The sequence below is a fragment of the Moschus berezovskii genome, chromosome 25, assembly GCF_049115385.1.
Source record: "Moschus berezovskii isolate FMDL1 chromosome 25, NW_MosBer_1.0, whole genome shotgun sequence".
NCBI classification, from domain to species: domain Eukaryota; kingdom Metazoa; phylum Chordata; class Mammalia; order Artiodactyla; family Moschidae; genus Moschus; species Moschus berezovskii.
The window spans coordinates 47629983-47646503 of NC_142484.1; the positions used below are offsets into that span (position 1 = coordinate 47629983).

The following is a 16521-nucleotide window of genomic DNA, read 5'->3' on the forward strand; positions in this document are numbered from 1 at the left end:
TTTTTCCTACCAGTCCTGCCTTCCACTCCACCTACCCTTCCAGCCCCCAAAGAGATGCATATTTTTGTCCCTAGAAAGAAAGTGAAAGTGAAAGTTGCATCCAACTCTCTGTGACCCCATGGACTGTAGCCTGCCGGGCTTCTGTGTCCATGGAATTCTCCAGGCAAGAATACTGGTGTGGGTTGCCATTTCCTCCTGCAGGGAATCTCCCCAACCCAGGGATCAAACGCATGTCTCCAGCATTGCAGGGGGATTCTTTACCGTCTGAGCCGCCAGGGAAGCCCCCAGCAAATGCAGTGTCAAATCAGACTGTAAAACTTGGTAGAAACTCTTAACTGGAAATCATTCATGTCCCACGCTGTAACTTTCTAGGGTTGACTCTTCTCTGCATCCCGACTCTCTGTAATGAATCATTTGTTGGTCAAACGTTTTCTCTATCTGTGTACTAAATTTTTCTACTATCTAAAAGGATGACGCATTCTTGGGAAAATGTCCTGATACTACTTTTAGAATCTCCTGTTTGCCAGTTCAGTATTTTTTGATAGAAGTCAGTCTTCGTATCTGCTGTAATTCAGTAATAAAACTACCTAAAATTTGATGTTGCTTTACCTTTTATAGAGTACATTATTTTATAATTCACTTATGTACCATTTTTGATAGGGAGGTGCAATTTTTAGAAAGGAAAATTTTGAGCTCAGAGAAGTGATTCACACAGTTGGGAAGAGACTTGAATCCATATCTTTTATTTCTTTATATTTTACACCTTTCAGAGATACCATCTGCTGAATCATTTAATGATTAAAACATTTGTAAAGCTGCACTCAATATACTAGCAAATTTGGAAAACTCAGCAGTGGCCACAGGACTGGAAAAGGTCAGTCTTCATTCCAATCCCAAAGAAAGGCAATGAAAAAGAATGCTCAAACTACTGCACAATTGCACTCATCTCACACGCTAGTAAAGTCATGCTCAAAATTCTCCAAGCCAGGCTTCAGCAATATGTGAACCATGAACTTCGAGATGTTCAAGTGGGTTTTAGAAAAGGCAGAGGCAGCAGAGAACAAATTGCCGACATCCGCTGGATCGTGGAGAAAGCAAGAGAGTTTCAGGAAAACATCTATTTCTGCTTCATTGACTATGCCAAAGCCTTTGACTGTGTGGATCACAATAAACTGTGGAAAATTCTGAAAGAGATGGGAATCCCAGACCACCTGACCTGCCTCTTGAGAAACCTATATGCAGGTCAGGAAGCAACAGTTAGAACTGGACATGGAACAACAGACTGGTTCCAAATAGGGAAAGGAGTACGTCAAGGTTGTATATTGTCACCCTGCTTATTTAACTTCTGTGCAGAGTACATCGTGAGAAATGCCGGGCTGGAGAAGCACAAGAACTAAAGAGCCTCTTGATGAAAGTGAAAGACGAGAGTGAAAAAGTTGGCTTGAAGCTCAGCATTCAGAAAACTAAGATCATGGCATCCGGTCCCATCGCTTCATGGGAAAAAGGTAGAGAAACAGTGGAAAAAGTGGCTGACTTTATTTTTCTGGGCTGCGAAATCACTGCAGATGGTGATTGCAGCCATGAAATTAAAGGACATGTACTCCTTGGAAGGAAAGTTATGACCAACCTAGACAGCATATTAAAAAGCAGAGACATTACTTTGCCAACAAAGGTCCATCTAGTCAAGGCTGTGGCTTTTCCAGTGGTCATGTATGGATGTGAGAGTTGGACCGTGAAGAAAGCTGAGCGCAGAAGAATTGATGCTTTTGACCTGTGGTGTTGGAGAAGACTCTTGAGAGTCCCTTGGACTGCAAGGAGATCCAACCAGTCTATCCTAAAGGAGATCAGTCCTCGGTGTTCATTGGAAGGACTGATGTTGAAGCTGAAACTCCAATACTTTGGCCACCTGATGCGAAGAGCTGATTCATTGGAAAAGACCCTGATGCTGGAAAGATTGAGGGCAGGAGGCGAAGGGGGCGAGAGAGGATGAAATGGTTGGATGACATCCTCGACTCGATGGACATGGATTTGGGTGGACTCCTGGAGTTGGTGATGGACAGGGAGGCCTGGCGCGCTGCGGTTCATGGGGTCGCACAGAGTCGGAATGACTGAGCGATTGAACTGAACTGATGTGTCTCTTAATTTATAGTTTCTCCTTCTGTTTCCCTTCTTCCTTTTTGCTTGTAACACACTTGCCCTACAGATTTTCTCTGACTTTATTTTGCTGTTTGCATCCCTCTGGTGTTTTTGACCATGTTCCTCTGTCTGTCTTTGTTTTGAAAGAATCCTTCCAAGGCACTGTAATATCTGCTTTTTACCCTATAATTTTATTAGGGGTTTGTAAAATGGTGATATTCAATCATTCTTCATTTCTCAGCTAGAATACTTTAAACAAAAACTTTCTCATGTTGATTTTGGACTGTTGAGTTACTCTTATGTTCAGTTTATCTGAAAAAGACAGTAAATATGCAACTGTTCTCCTTTGTCAGGTTTTAGAATAATAAATTGATTCCCAAGAATCTTTCAAAAGTGACTAATGAGATCTTTGTCCTTTCAAATATCATTGTTCTCCTTTCAAGTATCATTATGAACTCAGGGATTTTTCCCATATTTTATGTGTTCCAGTCCATTGCACTTGTTATTTTGTTGTGGCTGAGTCTGTTCTATTTTTGGTAGTGAGCAACTCTTCAAGATAGCTCCTAAGTGTTTTTGATACTACCCTAGTGGTTTCTGATAGCTTCCTTGCTGTCTGGTATGATCCAACCTTATTTCATAAAATTCTGCCTCAGAACTTGAATTATCACTTTCTTTAGGGAGTGCTGGTTCCTTTTAGTTGGAGAGAATTTTCACGGATTTTTACAGACTGCTATCTGGGTGCTACGTTTATTGATACTAGGTTAGTAATTTATAGGTCTCTTTAAAGATGGAGCTGCTGCTGCTGCTGCTGCGTCACTTCAGTCGTGTCCGACTCTCTGTGACCCCATAGACAGAAGCCCACCAGGCTCCCCCGTCCCTGGGATTCTCCAGGCAAGAATACTGGAGTGGGTTGCCATTTCCTTCTCCAGTGTGTGAAAGCGAAAAGCGAAAGCGAAGTCGCTCAGTCGTGTCCGACCCTTAGCGACCCCACGGACTGCAGCCTACCAGGCTCCTCTGTCCATGGGATTTTCTAGGCAAGAGTACTGGAGTGGCTTGCCATTGCCTTCTCCGGAGCTAGGAAATACTTTTTTAAAAAAAGATAGTTCAGCATGAGTTTATACTGATAACTTGTTTTTATTTAATATTTTTAGAATTTTTGTTTCTTCTCATGCTATACAGACGTTACTTAATTTCAGAATCATATCAGTATCGTTACTGAAAGCCCTGTAAGGTTTCTTTGTATTTCTTATGTCCTTAGGATGTATTTCACCAAGGATGTGCAGTCAGATTACTGTGTTTTAGAGTTAAGTACTCCTCTGTTTGGTTTAACTCAGTACAGTTTAGGTTTGTTTTTCATTTTGATTTTGAGGAACAACTTAAAATTTTTTTGGTTTAGATTTATTTTATAATCATGTTTAAAAACTTGATATATACGACAAGGTACGTTCAGAGGAGTCTAGTTTCTGGACTGTGTTTGTGCTTAGTCACTCATCGTGTCTGACTCTTTGAGACCCAATGGACTGTAGCCTGTTTGGCTCCTCTGTCCACGGGGATTCTCCAGGCAAGAATACTGGAATGGGTAGTCATGCCCTCCTTCAGGGGATTTTCCCATCCCAGGGATCGAACTCAGGTCTCCCGAATTTCAGGCAATTTTTTTACCGTCTGAGCCACCAGGGAAGCCCACGAATACTGGAATGGATAGCCTATCCTTTCTCCAAGGGATCTTCCCGACCCAGGAACTGAACCGGAGTCTGCAGGTGGATTCTTTACCAGCGGAATCGTAACCTTCTTTCCTTCCCTTGGCGGTAGTTGTTTTTTTTTAAAAGCTTTTTGTTTATCTTTCCATTAAAAATTACAGTAGTAATAGAAAATGTCTGTATAATATCTGTGTATAGCTATATATTCTTCCACGCTCTTTTGATATAGTGTCTTACTGTTTGTTTTCTCTACCTTGTTTTATTACTTAACAATATGTCCTGGCTATTTCATAGTAGCACTTATAGATAATGTTCCTCAGAGTTTTGTTTTTTTTTTTTAATTGTGGCCAAATATACCTGTTGCACTAGTGGTAAAGAGACCGCCTGCCAATGCAAGAGGTGTGGGTTCGATCCTAGGGTTGGGGATATCCCCTGGAAGAGGACATGGCTTCCAATCAAGTATTCTTGCCTGGAGAATCCAATGGACAGAGGAGTGCGACAGGCTACAATACTTAGTGTTGCAAAGAGTTGAAGATGACCGAAGTGACTTAGCATGCATGCACGCAAAATAGATATAACATAAAATTTACCATTTGAACCTTTTCTTGTTTGTTTTTTGGCATACCATGCAGCTTGTAGGATCTTAATTCCTCAACCAGGGATTGAACCCAGTTCCCGGCACTGGAAGTTCGGAGTCCTAACCATGAGACCACCAAGGAATTCCCCCATTCCAATCATTTTTAAGTGTGCAGTTCAGTGGCATTCAGTACAGTCACCTTGGTATGTCCTTATCACTGTCCTTCTTCAGCACGTTTTCAGCTTCTGAAACTGAAACACTATACCTGTTAAACAGTAATTCCCTGTTCTCCCTTCCCCTCAACCTTTGGCAACCACCGTTCTCCTTTTTTTCTTTCTCTCTGAATTTGACGACTCCAGTACCTCATTTAAGTGAAATCATAGAATATTTGTCCTTTTGTGATTGGCTTCTTTCACTTAGCACAATGTCTTCCCGATTCATCCATGTTGTAACGAGTGTCAGAATTTCCTTCCTTTTTAAGGCTGAATAATATTTCATTGTATATTTATGCCCAACGTTTAGTTTAATCATTCATTCATCAGACTCTTGAGTTCCTTCCACCTTTTGGCTATTATGACTATAGCTGCTATGAGTATGGATGTATAAATATTTGTTCCAGTCTTTGCTTTAAGTTTTTCTGGGGTATTCCCAGAAGTGAAATTTCAGGATAGCATGATAATCCTGTTTAGTTTTTTGAGGAACCGCTGAACTGTTTTGTATAGCAGCTGCTCCATCTTACATTTCTGCTAGCGATGCACAAGGGTTCCAGTATCTCTCCATCCTCACCAACACTAGTTATTTTCTGGGTTTTTGTTTTGGAGTGATAGCCGCTGTATTGGGTACGAACTTGTCCTCATTTTTTAGTTCAGGTCCTGCTGAAGGACATTTACTTTTGAAAGCTGAACTTGCTGTTGAGGTCCTTATTCATCTTTGGAGGGCCCGCAGCTAACATAGTACCTCACACGTAGTAACTGCTAAGTAAATGTCTGAGTGAGTTAACGCACTTCATCAACTGTGGATTCCGGAAGAGGTGGTAGTCATTTGTGGTTGTGTTGTAGAGGTGTCCCTCAGCACATGATCTCCTGGAACTGTCAATAGTTGTGGGTTTGTTGGGGTTGGTAATGGTAGTCCTGACAGGAGTAGCAAAGATACCACTGTCCTGTGAACACCAGTGTTTGCCTTTGCCCTTTTTTTTTGGAGCGGGGAAAGGTCAAAGCGACCTGAAGCTTTCAACATTATGTATTTACCCTTGTAAGTAGGATAGCAAAGTAAAGGAATAAAACAAACCAGCTTTCTTATCTCTAGACCTCTCATTCTCTTTGTGCCTAAATAATCTCATCTCCATCTTTGCCTGTCAAATTCTTTTTTTTTGCCTGTCAAATTCTAATGGTTGTACTTGATGTACCCCTCCAGGCTTCTCTGTCCATGGGATTTCCCAGGCAAGAATACTGGAGTGGGTTTGCCATTTCCTCCTCTAGGGAATCTCCCCGACCCTGGGATTGAACCAGCGTCTCCTGCTTAGCAGGTGGATAGTTTGCTACTAAGCCACCAGGGAAGCCAAATTTGATATATTAATTAACAGGAAAAAAATAGGAATAGATAATAAAACAATGTATGTGGTATCATCCTGTTTTTGTTGAAGAAAAGAAGTGTATTCATGTTCATGTAGAGTAAGTGATCTTGAAAGATTTTTGTCAAGACCAGCAGTGATTGTTCTTGAATTAACACGATTTATTTCTGTGTTCTGTGTTTTTCATTTAATGTCTGTGTTTTCTGATTTTTTTGCAAGAAACACATTGTGTTTTTAAAATAGTAAAATTAGTACGGAAACTTTATTTTTAAAAATCCCAGCTGTCCTTTTTTGTGTAGCTCCCAGTTGCAGTGTCTCAGACTTAGTATTTATTAAATATGTTTTTATCCGAATGACTGAAACTTCAGGAAGAACTTGGTGAATGCCATAAATAGGCATATAGTGCTGAGAGGATTCAAAAGAGAAAGGATCATGTATGGAAAGGATCTGTTGCAGATTATGTTTGAACTGACCTTGAAAGGTAGGGTTTTGTTTTGTTTTGTTTTAAGAGGATACTATAATTTAATACCCCTTTGTACCAGTGATTAACATTTTGTGGATAGGCATTTGCGGAAACGAAATTTCTTTGATTGTATTTATTCTTTAAATTCATGGCTTATATTTTTAGGATACATGCATTATCAGGCAGACTGACTTATTGAAATCTTCTCTTTAGGTTAGTATTAATAAGGTGGTTTTCCCTGAGCAAACAACAGCCAAACAGAAGTGGATTGAAGAGCCTATCGTGTGACAGGGAAATCAGCCAGGAACTAGGAAACTTTTAAATTGAAAAACGTGAAAAATACACACGTAGTGGAGAATTAATTGGATTTAGTTATTTCTGACTTTAGGAAAAAAATAAAGTTTTAACAGTTTAATTGATTCTCTTGCATTTTAGATCACTGCACCGGGGGCAGATTCATGTCAATGTTATGGCAAGACCAATAAAATAATGTAAAGTAATTAGCCTCCAATTGAAAGAAATAAAAGAAAAAAAAAGAATGCCTTAAAATGCTTATTTTAAATTAAAGTATTAATTCTGATGAATTTGGTTTGTAAAGTTTTATCTTTTGAGACACTATAATTCATAACCATTCATGAATCAAAAAGTTGTACTTCCTGAAGAAAAGTCAAATTGTATGGGCTGCTTCAGGAGCTCCCCTTTGACCTGAGATAAATATACTCCTGTGATAAAGTCATATTTCTGCAAACTAGCTCACTGAACTCATATTGGGAAATATTTAATATGCTGTCATAAGACATTAACAAAATAAATTTATAAAAGAAAAGCAAATCTATGGGACTAAAGGTATTTTACAAACGTGGAATTTTTATATATCTATATTCTACCTGTTCCTTCTTGACCCGCACACAGGTTTCTCAGGAGACAGGTAAGGTGGTTTGATATTCGCATCCCTTTTTTATTTTTTTTATTGGAGGCTAATTACTTTACAATATTATATTGGTTGGTTTTGCCATACATTGACATGAATCCGCCCCGGGTGTACATGTGTTCCCTTTCTTGAACCCACCTCCCTCCTCCCCATGTCCTCCCTCTGGGTCATCCCCGTGCACCAGCCCCGAGCATCCTGTATCATGCGTCGAACCTGGATTGGTGATTCGTTTCACATATGATAATATACATGTTTCAATGCCATTCTCCTGAATCATCCCACCCTCACCCTCTCCCACAGAGTCCCAAAGACTGTTCTATACACCTGTGTCTCATTTGCTGTCTCGTACTCAGGGTTAAGGTGGTTGTTGTTGTTCAGTCGCTCAGTCGTGTCCGACTCCCTGCGACCCCATGAATCACAGCACGCCAGGCCTCCCTGCCCATCACCAACTCCCGGAGTACACTCAAACTCATGTCCACAGAGTCGGTGATGCCATCCAGCCATCTCATTCTCTGTCGTCCCCTTCTCCTCCTGCCCCCAACCTTTCCCAGCATCAGAGTCTTTTGCAGTGAGTCAACTCGTCGCATGAGGTGGCCAAAGTATTGCAGTTTCAGCTTTAGCATCAGTCCCTCCAATGAACATCCAGGATTGATCTCCTTTAGAATGGACTGGTTGGATCTCCTTGCAGTATAAGGGACTCTCAAGAGTCTTCTCCAACACCACAGTTCAAAAGCATCGATTCTTCGGCGATCAGCCTTCCTCACAGTCCAACTCTCACATCCATACATGACCAGGGGAAAAACCATTGCCTTGACTAGATGGACCTTGGTTGGCAAAGTAACGTCTCTGCTTTTTAATATACTCTCAAGGTTACCATCTTTCTAAATTCCATATATATGCATTAGTATACTGTATTGGTGTTTTTCTTTTTGGCTTAATTCACTCTGTATAATAGGCTCCAGTTTCATCCACCTCATTAGAACTGATTCAAATGTATTCTTTTTAATGGCTGAGTGATACTCCATTGTGTATATGTACCAAAGCTTTCTTATCCATTCGTCTGCAGATGGACATCTAGGTTGCTTCCATGTCCTGGCTATTATAAACAGTGCTGCAATTAACATTGGAGTACATGTGTCTCTTTCAATTTTGGTTTCCTCGGCGTGTATGCCCAGGAGTGCGATTGCTGGATCATATGGCAGTTCTGTTTCCAGTTTTTTAAGCAATCTCCACACTGTTCTCCATAGTGGCTGTACTAGTTTGCATTCCCACCAACAGTGTAAGAGGGTTCCCTTTTCTCCACACCCTCTCCAGCATTTGTTGCATGTAGACTTTTGGATAGCAGCCATTCTGAGTGGTGTGGAATGGTATCTCATTGTAGTTTTGATTTGCATTTCTCTGATTATGAGGGATGTTGAGCATTTTTTCATGTGTTTGTTAGCCATCTTTATGTCTTCTTTGGAGAAATGTCTGTTTAGTTCTTCGGTCCATTTTTAGATTGGATCGTTTATTTTTCTGGAATTGAGCTGCAGGAGCTGGTTGTATATTTTGGAGATTAATTCTTTGTCAGTTGTTTCATTTGCTATTATTTTCTCCCATTCTGAAGACTGTCTTTTCACCTCGCTTATAGTTTCCTTTGCTGTGCAGAAGCTTGATATTTGCATCTCTTTAAGAATTTTCTGCAGCTTGTTGTGATCCCCACAGTCAAGTCAAAGGGTTTCATATAGTCCATGAAACAGAAGTAGATGTTTTTTTTGGAATTCCCTTGCTTTCTCTATGATTTAATTTATGTTGGCAATTTGACCTCTGGTTTCTCTGCCTTTTCTAAGCCCAGCTTGTACATCTGGAAGCTCTCAGTTCACATACTGCTGAAGCCTAGCTTGAAGGATTTTGAGCATCATCTTACTAGCATGTGAAATGAGCACAGTTGTCTGTTACTTAGAATATTCTTTGGCATTGCTCTTCTTTGGGATTAGAATGAAAACCAGTCTTTGCCAGTCTTGTGGCCACTGCTGAGTTTTCAAATTTGCTGGCATATTGAGTGTAGCACTTTAATTAACAGCATCATCTTTTAGGATTTTAAATAGCTCAGTTAAAATTCCATAACCTCCACTAGCTTTGTTTGCAGTAATGCTTCCTGAGGCCCACTTGACTTCATATTCCAAGATGTCTGGCTCTAGGTGACCACACCATTGTGGTTATCTAAGTCGTTAAGATCTTTTTGGTATAGTTCTTCTGTGTATTCTTGTATACCTTTTCTTAATCTTTTCTTAAAAATTTATGAAGTATCCGACTCTGGGCAGGACAATATTCAGTGCCTCACATAGTTCTTACATCTCTGTGGGGTAGATGTAAACATTCCAGCTTTATTGGTAGAAACCCAAGGCAGTAAAAATTTAAGTAACAAGTCTCCAATCCCATAGCAAATAAATTTTACCTGATATATGTTTGATTTCAAAGCTCTAGCTCTTTCCACTATAATGTGTGATCTCTGTCTTTTAACTGTTTCATTTTTCTTGAAAGGAGCCCTGTATCCAGATGGAACATCTGGAAAGAACGAGGATGATGACATGGTTCCTCCTGGCAAAAACTATACCTACGTCTGGCCAGTGAGAGAAGAATATGCTCCTGCCCCAGCAGATGCAAACTGCCTGACTTGGGTGTACCATTCACATATTGATGCCCCTAAGGACATCTGTTCTGGGCTAATCGGCCCACTGCTGGTGTGCAAAGAAGGTAAGATGTGTCTTCTCCCCCTCTGTGCCTAGAAACCTCTTCCCAAGTGTGCTGAAGAGTGTATATAGTCTTCAGGTCTTGTCTTGCCCACCCCCAAAGAAAGGCAATGCCAAAGAATGCTCAAACTACTGCACAATTGCACTCATTTCATACGCGAGTAAAGTCAAGCTGAAAATTCTCCAAGCCAGGCTTCAGCAGTACGTGAACTGTGAACTTCCAGATGTTCAAGCAGGTTTTAGAAAAGGCAGAGGAACCAGAGATCAAATTGCCAACATCCGCTGGATCATGGAAAAAGCAAGAGAGTTCCATAAAAACATCTATTTCTCTTTTATTGACTATTCCAAAGCCTTTGACTGTGTGGATCACAATAAACTGTGGAAAATTCTGAAAGAGATGGGAATCCCAGACCACCTGACCTGCCTCTTGAGAAACCTGTATGCAGGTCAGGAAACAACAGTTAGAACTGGACATGGAACAACAGACTGGTTCCAAATAGGAAAAGGAGTACATCAAGGTTGTATATTGTCACCCTGCTTATTTAACCTATATGCACAGTACATCATGAGGAATGCTGGGCTGGATGAAGCACAAGCTGGAATCAAGATTGCTGGGAGAAATATCTATATTTCTCAGATATGCAGATGACACCACCCTTATGGCACAAAGCGAAGAGGAACTCAAAAGCCTCTTGATAAAAGTGAAAGAGGAGAGTGCAAAAGTTGGCTTGAAGCTCAACATTCAGAAAACAAAGATCATGGCATCTGGTCCCATCCCTTCATGGGAAATAGATGGGGTAACAGTGGAAACAGTGTCAGACTTTACTTTTTGGGGCTCCAGAATCACTGCGGATGCTGATTGCAGCCATGAAATTAAAAGACGCTTACTCCTTGGAAGAAAAGTTATGACCAACCTAGATAGCATATTAAAAAGCAGAGATGTTACTTTGCCAACAAAGGTCCGTATAGTCAAGGCTATGGTTTTTCCCATGGTCATGTATGAATGTGAGAGTTGGACTATGAAGAAAGCTGAGTGCCGAAGAATTGATGCTTTTGAACTGTGCTGCTGCAGAAGACTCTTGAGAGTCCCTTGGACTGCAAGGAGATCCAACCAGTCCATTCTGAAGGAGATCAATCCTGGGTGTTCATTGGAAGGACTGATGCTAAGGCTGAAACTCCAATACTTTGGCCACCTCATGCGATGAGTTGACTCACTGGGAAAGACTGATGCTGGGAGGGATTGCGGGCAGGAGGAGAAGGGGACGACAGAGAATGAGATGGCTGGATGGCATCACCGACTTAATGGACATGAGTTTGAGTGAACTCTGGGAGTTGGTGATGGACAGGGAGGCCTGGTGTGATGTGATTCAGGGGGTCGCAAAGAGTCAGACACGACTGAGCGACTGAAGTGAACTGAACTGAAAAGAAAGAGAAAGAACTCAAAATCAGAAAGGAAAGATGAGAAACACAAAGGATCATAAGAGATTACTATGAACAAATATATACCAACATGTTGGATAACCTATTGGAAATGCGTAAGTTCCTAGAAACATACAGACTACCAAGACTAAATCATGATGGAATAGACTCTGAACAGACTGATTAATAGCAAGTAGTAATCGGTAATCAAAAAACTTCCAACTAAGAAAAGTCCAGGAACAGATGACTTCTTTGGTTAATTCCATCAAACATTCAAAGAAGAATTAATACCAATTCTTAAAATCTTCCAGAAAACAGAAGAGGGAGAAACTTTTCCAAACATGTTTTATGAAGCCAGCATTGTGTTGATACCAAAACCAGACAAGGATGCCACACAAAAAAAGAAAAAATACAGGCTAATATTCCTAGTGAACACAGATGTAAAAATCCTCGACAAAATATCAGCAAGCCAGATTCAGCAATACATTAAAAGTTTCACAACCATGATTAAGTGGGATATATTCCAAGTATGAAAGGATGGTTCAGCTTCCACAAATCCATTAAAGTTGTGTGCCACAATAATAAAATTAAGCATAAAAATATATGATTATCACAATAGACATAGAAAAAGCATCTGACAAAATTCAACATCCATTTAGGATAAAAACCCTTAATGGAGTATAAATGGTACACACCTCAACATAATAAAGACCATATATGACAAGCCCACAGTTAAGGTTATACTCAGCGGCAAAAGCTGAAAGCTAATCCTCTAAGATCAGGAACAAGAGAAGGATGCACACTGTTGCCACTTTTATTCAACATGGTATTGGAAGTCCTAGCCAGAGCAATTAGGCAAGGAAAAGAAATAAAAATCATCCAAATCTGAAACAAAGAAGTAACTGTTTCTATTTGCAGATGACATGATATTGCATATAGAAAAGCTAAAGACTCCAGTAAATTTGAGGGATATACAATCAACACACAAAAAGCTGTTGCATTTCTGTACATTAATAATGAATTATCTGAAAGAAAAGTCAAGAAAGCCATCTCATTTACAATTTCATCAAAAGGAATAAAATATCTAGGAATAAATTTAACCAAAGAGGTGAAAACCCCATATATTGAAAACTATGATATTAATTTAAAAATTTAAGAAGACAAAAATGAATGGAAAGATATTTTGTACCCATGGGATTAGATGAATTAATATTGTTAAAATATTCAAGGCAATCTATAGACACAGTGCAATCCCTATTTCAATCTCAATGGTATACCATTTTTACAGAAATAGAAAAAACAATCTCAAATTTGTATGGAATCACAAAAGAACCTGAATAGCTAAAGCAATCTTGAAAAAGAACAAAGCTAGCGGCATCGTGTTCCTTGATTTTATTACAAAACTATACGAATTCAGGCTTCCCTGGTGGCTCAGACGGTAAAGCATCTGCCTGCAGTGCGGGAGACCCGGGTTCGATCCCTGGGTTGGGAAGATCCCCTGGAGAAGGAGATGGCAACCCACTCCAGTACTCTTGCCTGGAAAATTCCATGGACTGAGGAGCCTGGGAGGCTACAGTCCATGGGGTCGCAAAGAGTCGGACACGACTGAGCGACTTCACTTCATACTAATTCAAGCAGGACCATACTGGCATGAAAACAGACACAGAGATCAATGAACAGAATAGACAGCCATGAAATAAGCCCGTGCAGGAATATATATTTCCTTGGAAGGAAAGTTATGACCAGCCTAGATAGCATATTAAAAAGCAGAGACATTACTTTGCCAACAAAGTTCCATTAGTCAAAGCTATAGTTTTTCCACTAGTCATCTATGGATGTGAGAGTTAGACCATAAAGAAAGCTGACCACCAAAGAATTGATGCTTTTGAACTGTGGTTGGTGTTGGAGAAGACCCTTGAGAGTCCCTTGGACAGCAAGGAGATCCAACCAATCCATCCTAAAGGAAATCAGTCGTGAATATTTATTGGAAGGTCTGACGCTGAAGCTGAAACTCCAATACTCTGGCCACGTGATGCAAAGAAAAGCCCCTGATGCTGGGAAAGATTGAGGGCGGGAGGAGAAGGGGACGACAGAGGATGAGATGGTTAATGGCATCACCGACTGGACGGACATGAGTTTGAGCAAGCTCCGGGAGTTGGTGTTGGACAGGGAAGCCTGGCGAGCTGCAGTCCGTGGGTTCACAAAGAATCGGGCACAACTGAGTGACTGAACTGAACTGCCTCATTCCTCCCTTCTAATCATTTCTTTTCCTTCTTGCTGCATGCTTTTGTCACTTAAGTAGCTACCGTATGTCAGCTTTCCCAACGTGAGGTAAGACAGGGTTTCTAGTTACACAGAACAGATCTGGTGGGGAAGGTACATATACAAATAGAGATGAAAGTAGGAGGTAGCCAAGCTGTCCTGGAATTATAAACAGCGCTTTGGTTTACTCCTGATCTCACTGTGTTCCCAGAGCAGCTCAAGGCTGTGTGCCTACTGCTGATCACTTTTATTGAGTGCTTTTCTCTTGAAAAGACTAATGCTTTTCATTCCTTTGGGGATTGCATTTTATCAAAGAAGCCACATTTTTTTCTGCACAAAAATATTACAACCCAGTGATTTTTGCTAGTTTTTCAGCTGTGCTAGAGTATGTATTACCTTTGTTTCTGGTTCTGCTGGGCTCTGCAGGGGAGTGTCTTTCACCGGTGTTTCTGTTTTTCAGCGCTCAATGGATACCTCTTTGGGAACTTCCCTGAACCTGATATGTGCGTTGGTGAATCAGTGTCCTGGCACCTATTTGGGATGGGGAATGAGATAGACATCCATTCCATCTATTTTTATGGTAACACCTTCATCAGCAGAGGGCATCGGACTGATGTCGTCAACCTGTTCCCAGCCACCTTCCTGACAATAGAAATGATAGTTGAGTATCCTGGAAAGTGGATGATAACCTGCCAAGTCAGTGATCCCCTCCAAGGTAAAAAGGATGGAGGCCAGTGTGGAAATGCTTACAGTTGGTACAGTTAAACCACACAGTCAATGGTGTTCATTCAGTGCATGCTATTGGATGGATTCTTGTCTGTGTTATATTTATTCCAATTAAATATTCAACATAGGAAAATGTATAATGCCTATTTGGCATCTTATTGACATATATTTATTAATTAATTACCTCCTTATGAACCAGGTAAGAGGTGATTGAAAAAATTGATAAGACCTTCCTGGAACCTGGAATCTAGTAGTTAAATATAGTTACACATTTACAAAAGAATAAAATGTGAGGCAGAATGATAAATGCTCTTTGAGCTTTGTGACTTAACTGGAACAGTCAGAGAGACTACCTAAGGAGGGGGTCCCTAATCTGAGCCTATAAATATGGGTAGGAATTTGATAGATGAGGAATAAGAAAAAGGCTTTCCGAGTAGGGGAAGCAGCATGAACTGGGAAAAACACATGGGCAGTTCTAAATAGAATAAAATTTACAATCAGAAATGGGAATTTCTAGATAATCTGGACCAACCAGAAAGGGATTTCTAGATAATCTGGGCTACTCCCCTATCCAATTCTTGAATTCCCTTTTGGACATCTCTTAAAAAAATTTTTTTTAAATTTTATATTGGAGTATAGTTGATTTATGTATGATGTGTTAGTTTCAGGTGTACAGAAAAATGAGTTAAACATAGTCAAACATCTATTCTTTTTCAGATTCTTTTCCCATGTAAGTTTCCCATATTACAGAATACTGAATATAGTTACTTATGCTCTACAGTTGGTCCTTGTTGATGATCTATTTTATATGGAGTCGTGTGTATAGCCCTAGCCTAGTAATTGTAGCAGCCCATTTCATCTCTGGGCTGCTCTGTGAGAGTTCTTCTTAATATTGAGAAGCAATCCAATGACAGGTGCAAAATCCTTTGAAAGGTGAATGATAAGCATTTGTTGACTTAAATACCTGTTGAATGATTCAGTCCAGGTTCCTTGGGACCACATGGAATAAGTCTACTTAGCTGGACCTTAGGCTCATGTCAGAGGAGTGACGAAGCAGAAGTTTTAGAGAGGCAGTTTGGGCCTCAGGGGAGCAGTTTTGAATGGCAAGGCTAAGGAACGTCTGGAAGGTAATGCATGCATGCATGCTGAGTCCCTTCAGTTCTGTCGACTCTTGGCGACCCTACAGACTGCAGTCCATCAGGTGCCTCTGTGGGATTCTCCAGGCAAGAATACTGGAGTGGGTTGCCACGCCCTCCTCCAGGGGATCTTCCCAACCCAGGGACTGAACTCACGTATTACTTCTCCTGCATTGGCAGGTGGTTTCTTGACCTGGGAAGCCCCTGGAAGGTAATAGTGAGCCCTTTTAGTTCATTAGACACAGTGATTTAGGAAGATTTAGGAAGCTAAATATGTCTTCGTGCAGAGAAGATTCAATGAAGAGATTCTGGCTACTGGATGCCAGTTAAGAAATATTGGCAACATTACAGATATGACATATTACAGGTTTGGCCTAGGAAGAGAAAAAGAAAAATGTTATCAGTTGGATAAACATGGAGTAAATAATGTATGATTCAATTTGGATCATAACTACACACAGTCACTACAAGGACAGCTATGCAGCACTTCAGGGCTGCTTTCATAACACGTTTTTATCCCCCTCAAACTTAAAGCAAACTTCAAACTTGTCCACTAGGTTATTCCAGTTAAATTCAATCGGCAAATGTTGAGTTGCTCAGTTAATACGTATCAGACACTCTCCTGAGAAGACAAAGGTGAACATGACAGCTACCATTCTCCACCCCCACTCCAGACTTTATTGAGGTATAATTGACAAAGAGGAATTGCATATGAATTCCTTGATATTTTGATATAAGGTGTAAACTCTTTAAACTACACACAAGCTAATTAATATATCAACCACCTCACATAGTTAAACTTTGTGATGTTGGTGATGGTGAGAGCACTTGAGATCTCAAAGAATACAAAGTTTCAGTTATGCAAGACAAAT

General features: G+C 40.4%; 1 protein-coding gene across 6 annotated transcripts in view; it reads left to right on the forward strand.

Annotated features, from left to right (window-relative positions):
* The window catches only part of LOC129547515 (ferroxidase HEPHL1-like), a 183985-nt gene that overhangs the window by 60949 nt on the left and 106515 nt on the right, over positions 1 to 16521 (forward strand). For 5 of the 6 annotated variants that reach the window (XM_088832388.1, XM_088832390.1, XM_088832391.1 and 2 more), the window contains 2 exons: positions 9898 to 10110; positions 14248 to 14502. In XM_088832388.1, the coding sequence (XP_088688514.1) occupies positions 9898 to 10110; positions 14248 to 14502 (468 nt within the window). The other variant, XM_088832393.1, reaches the window with a different exon arrangement.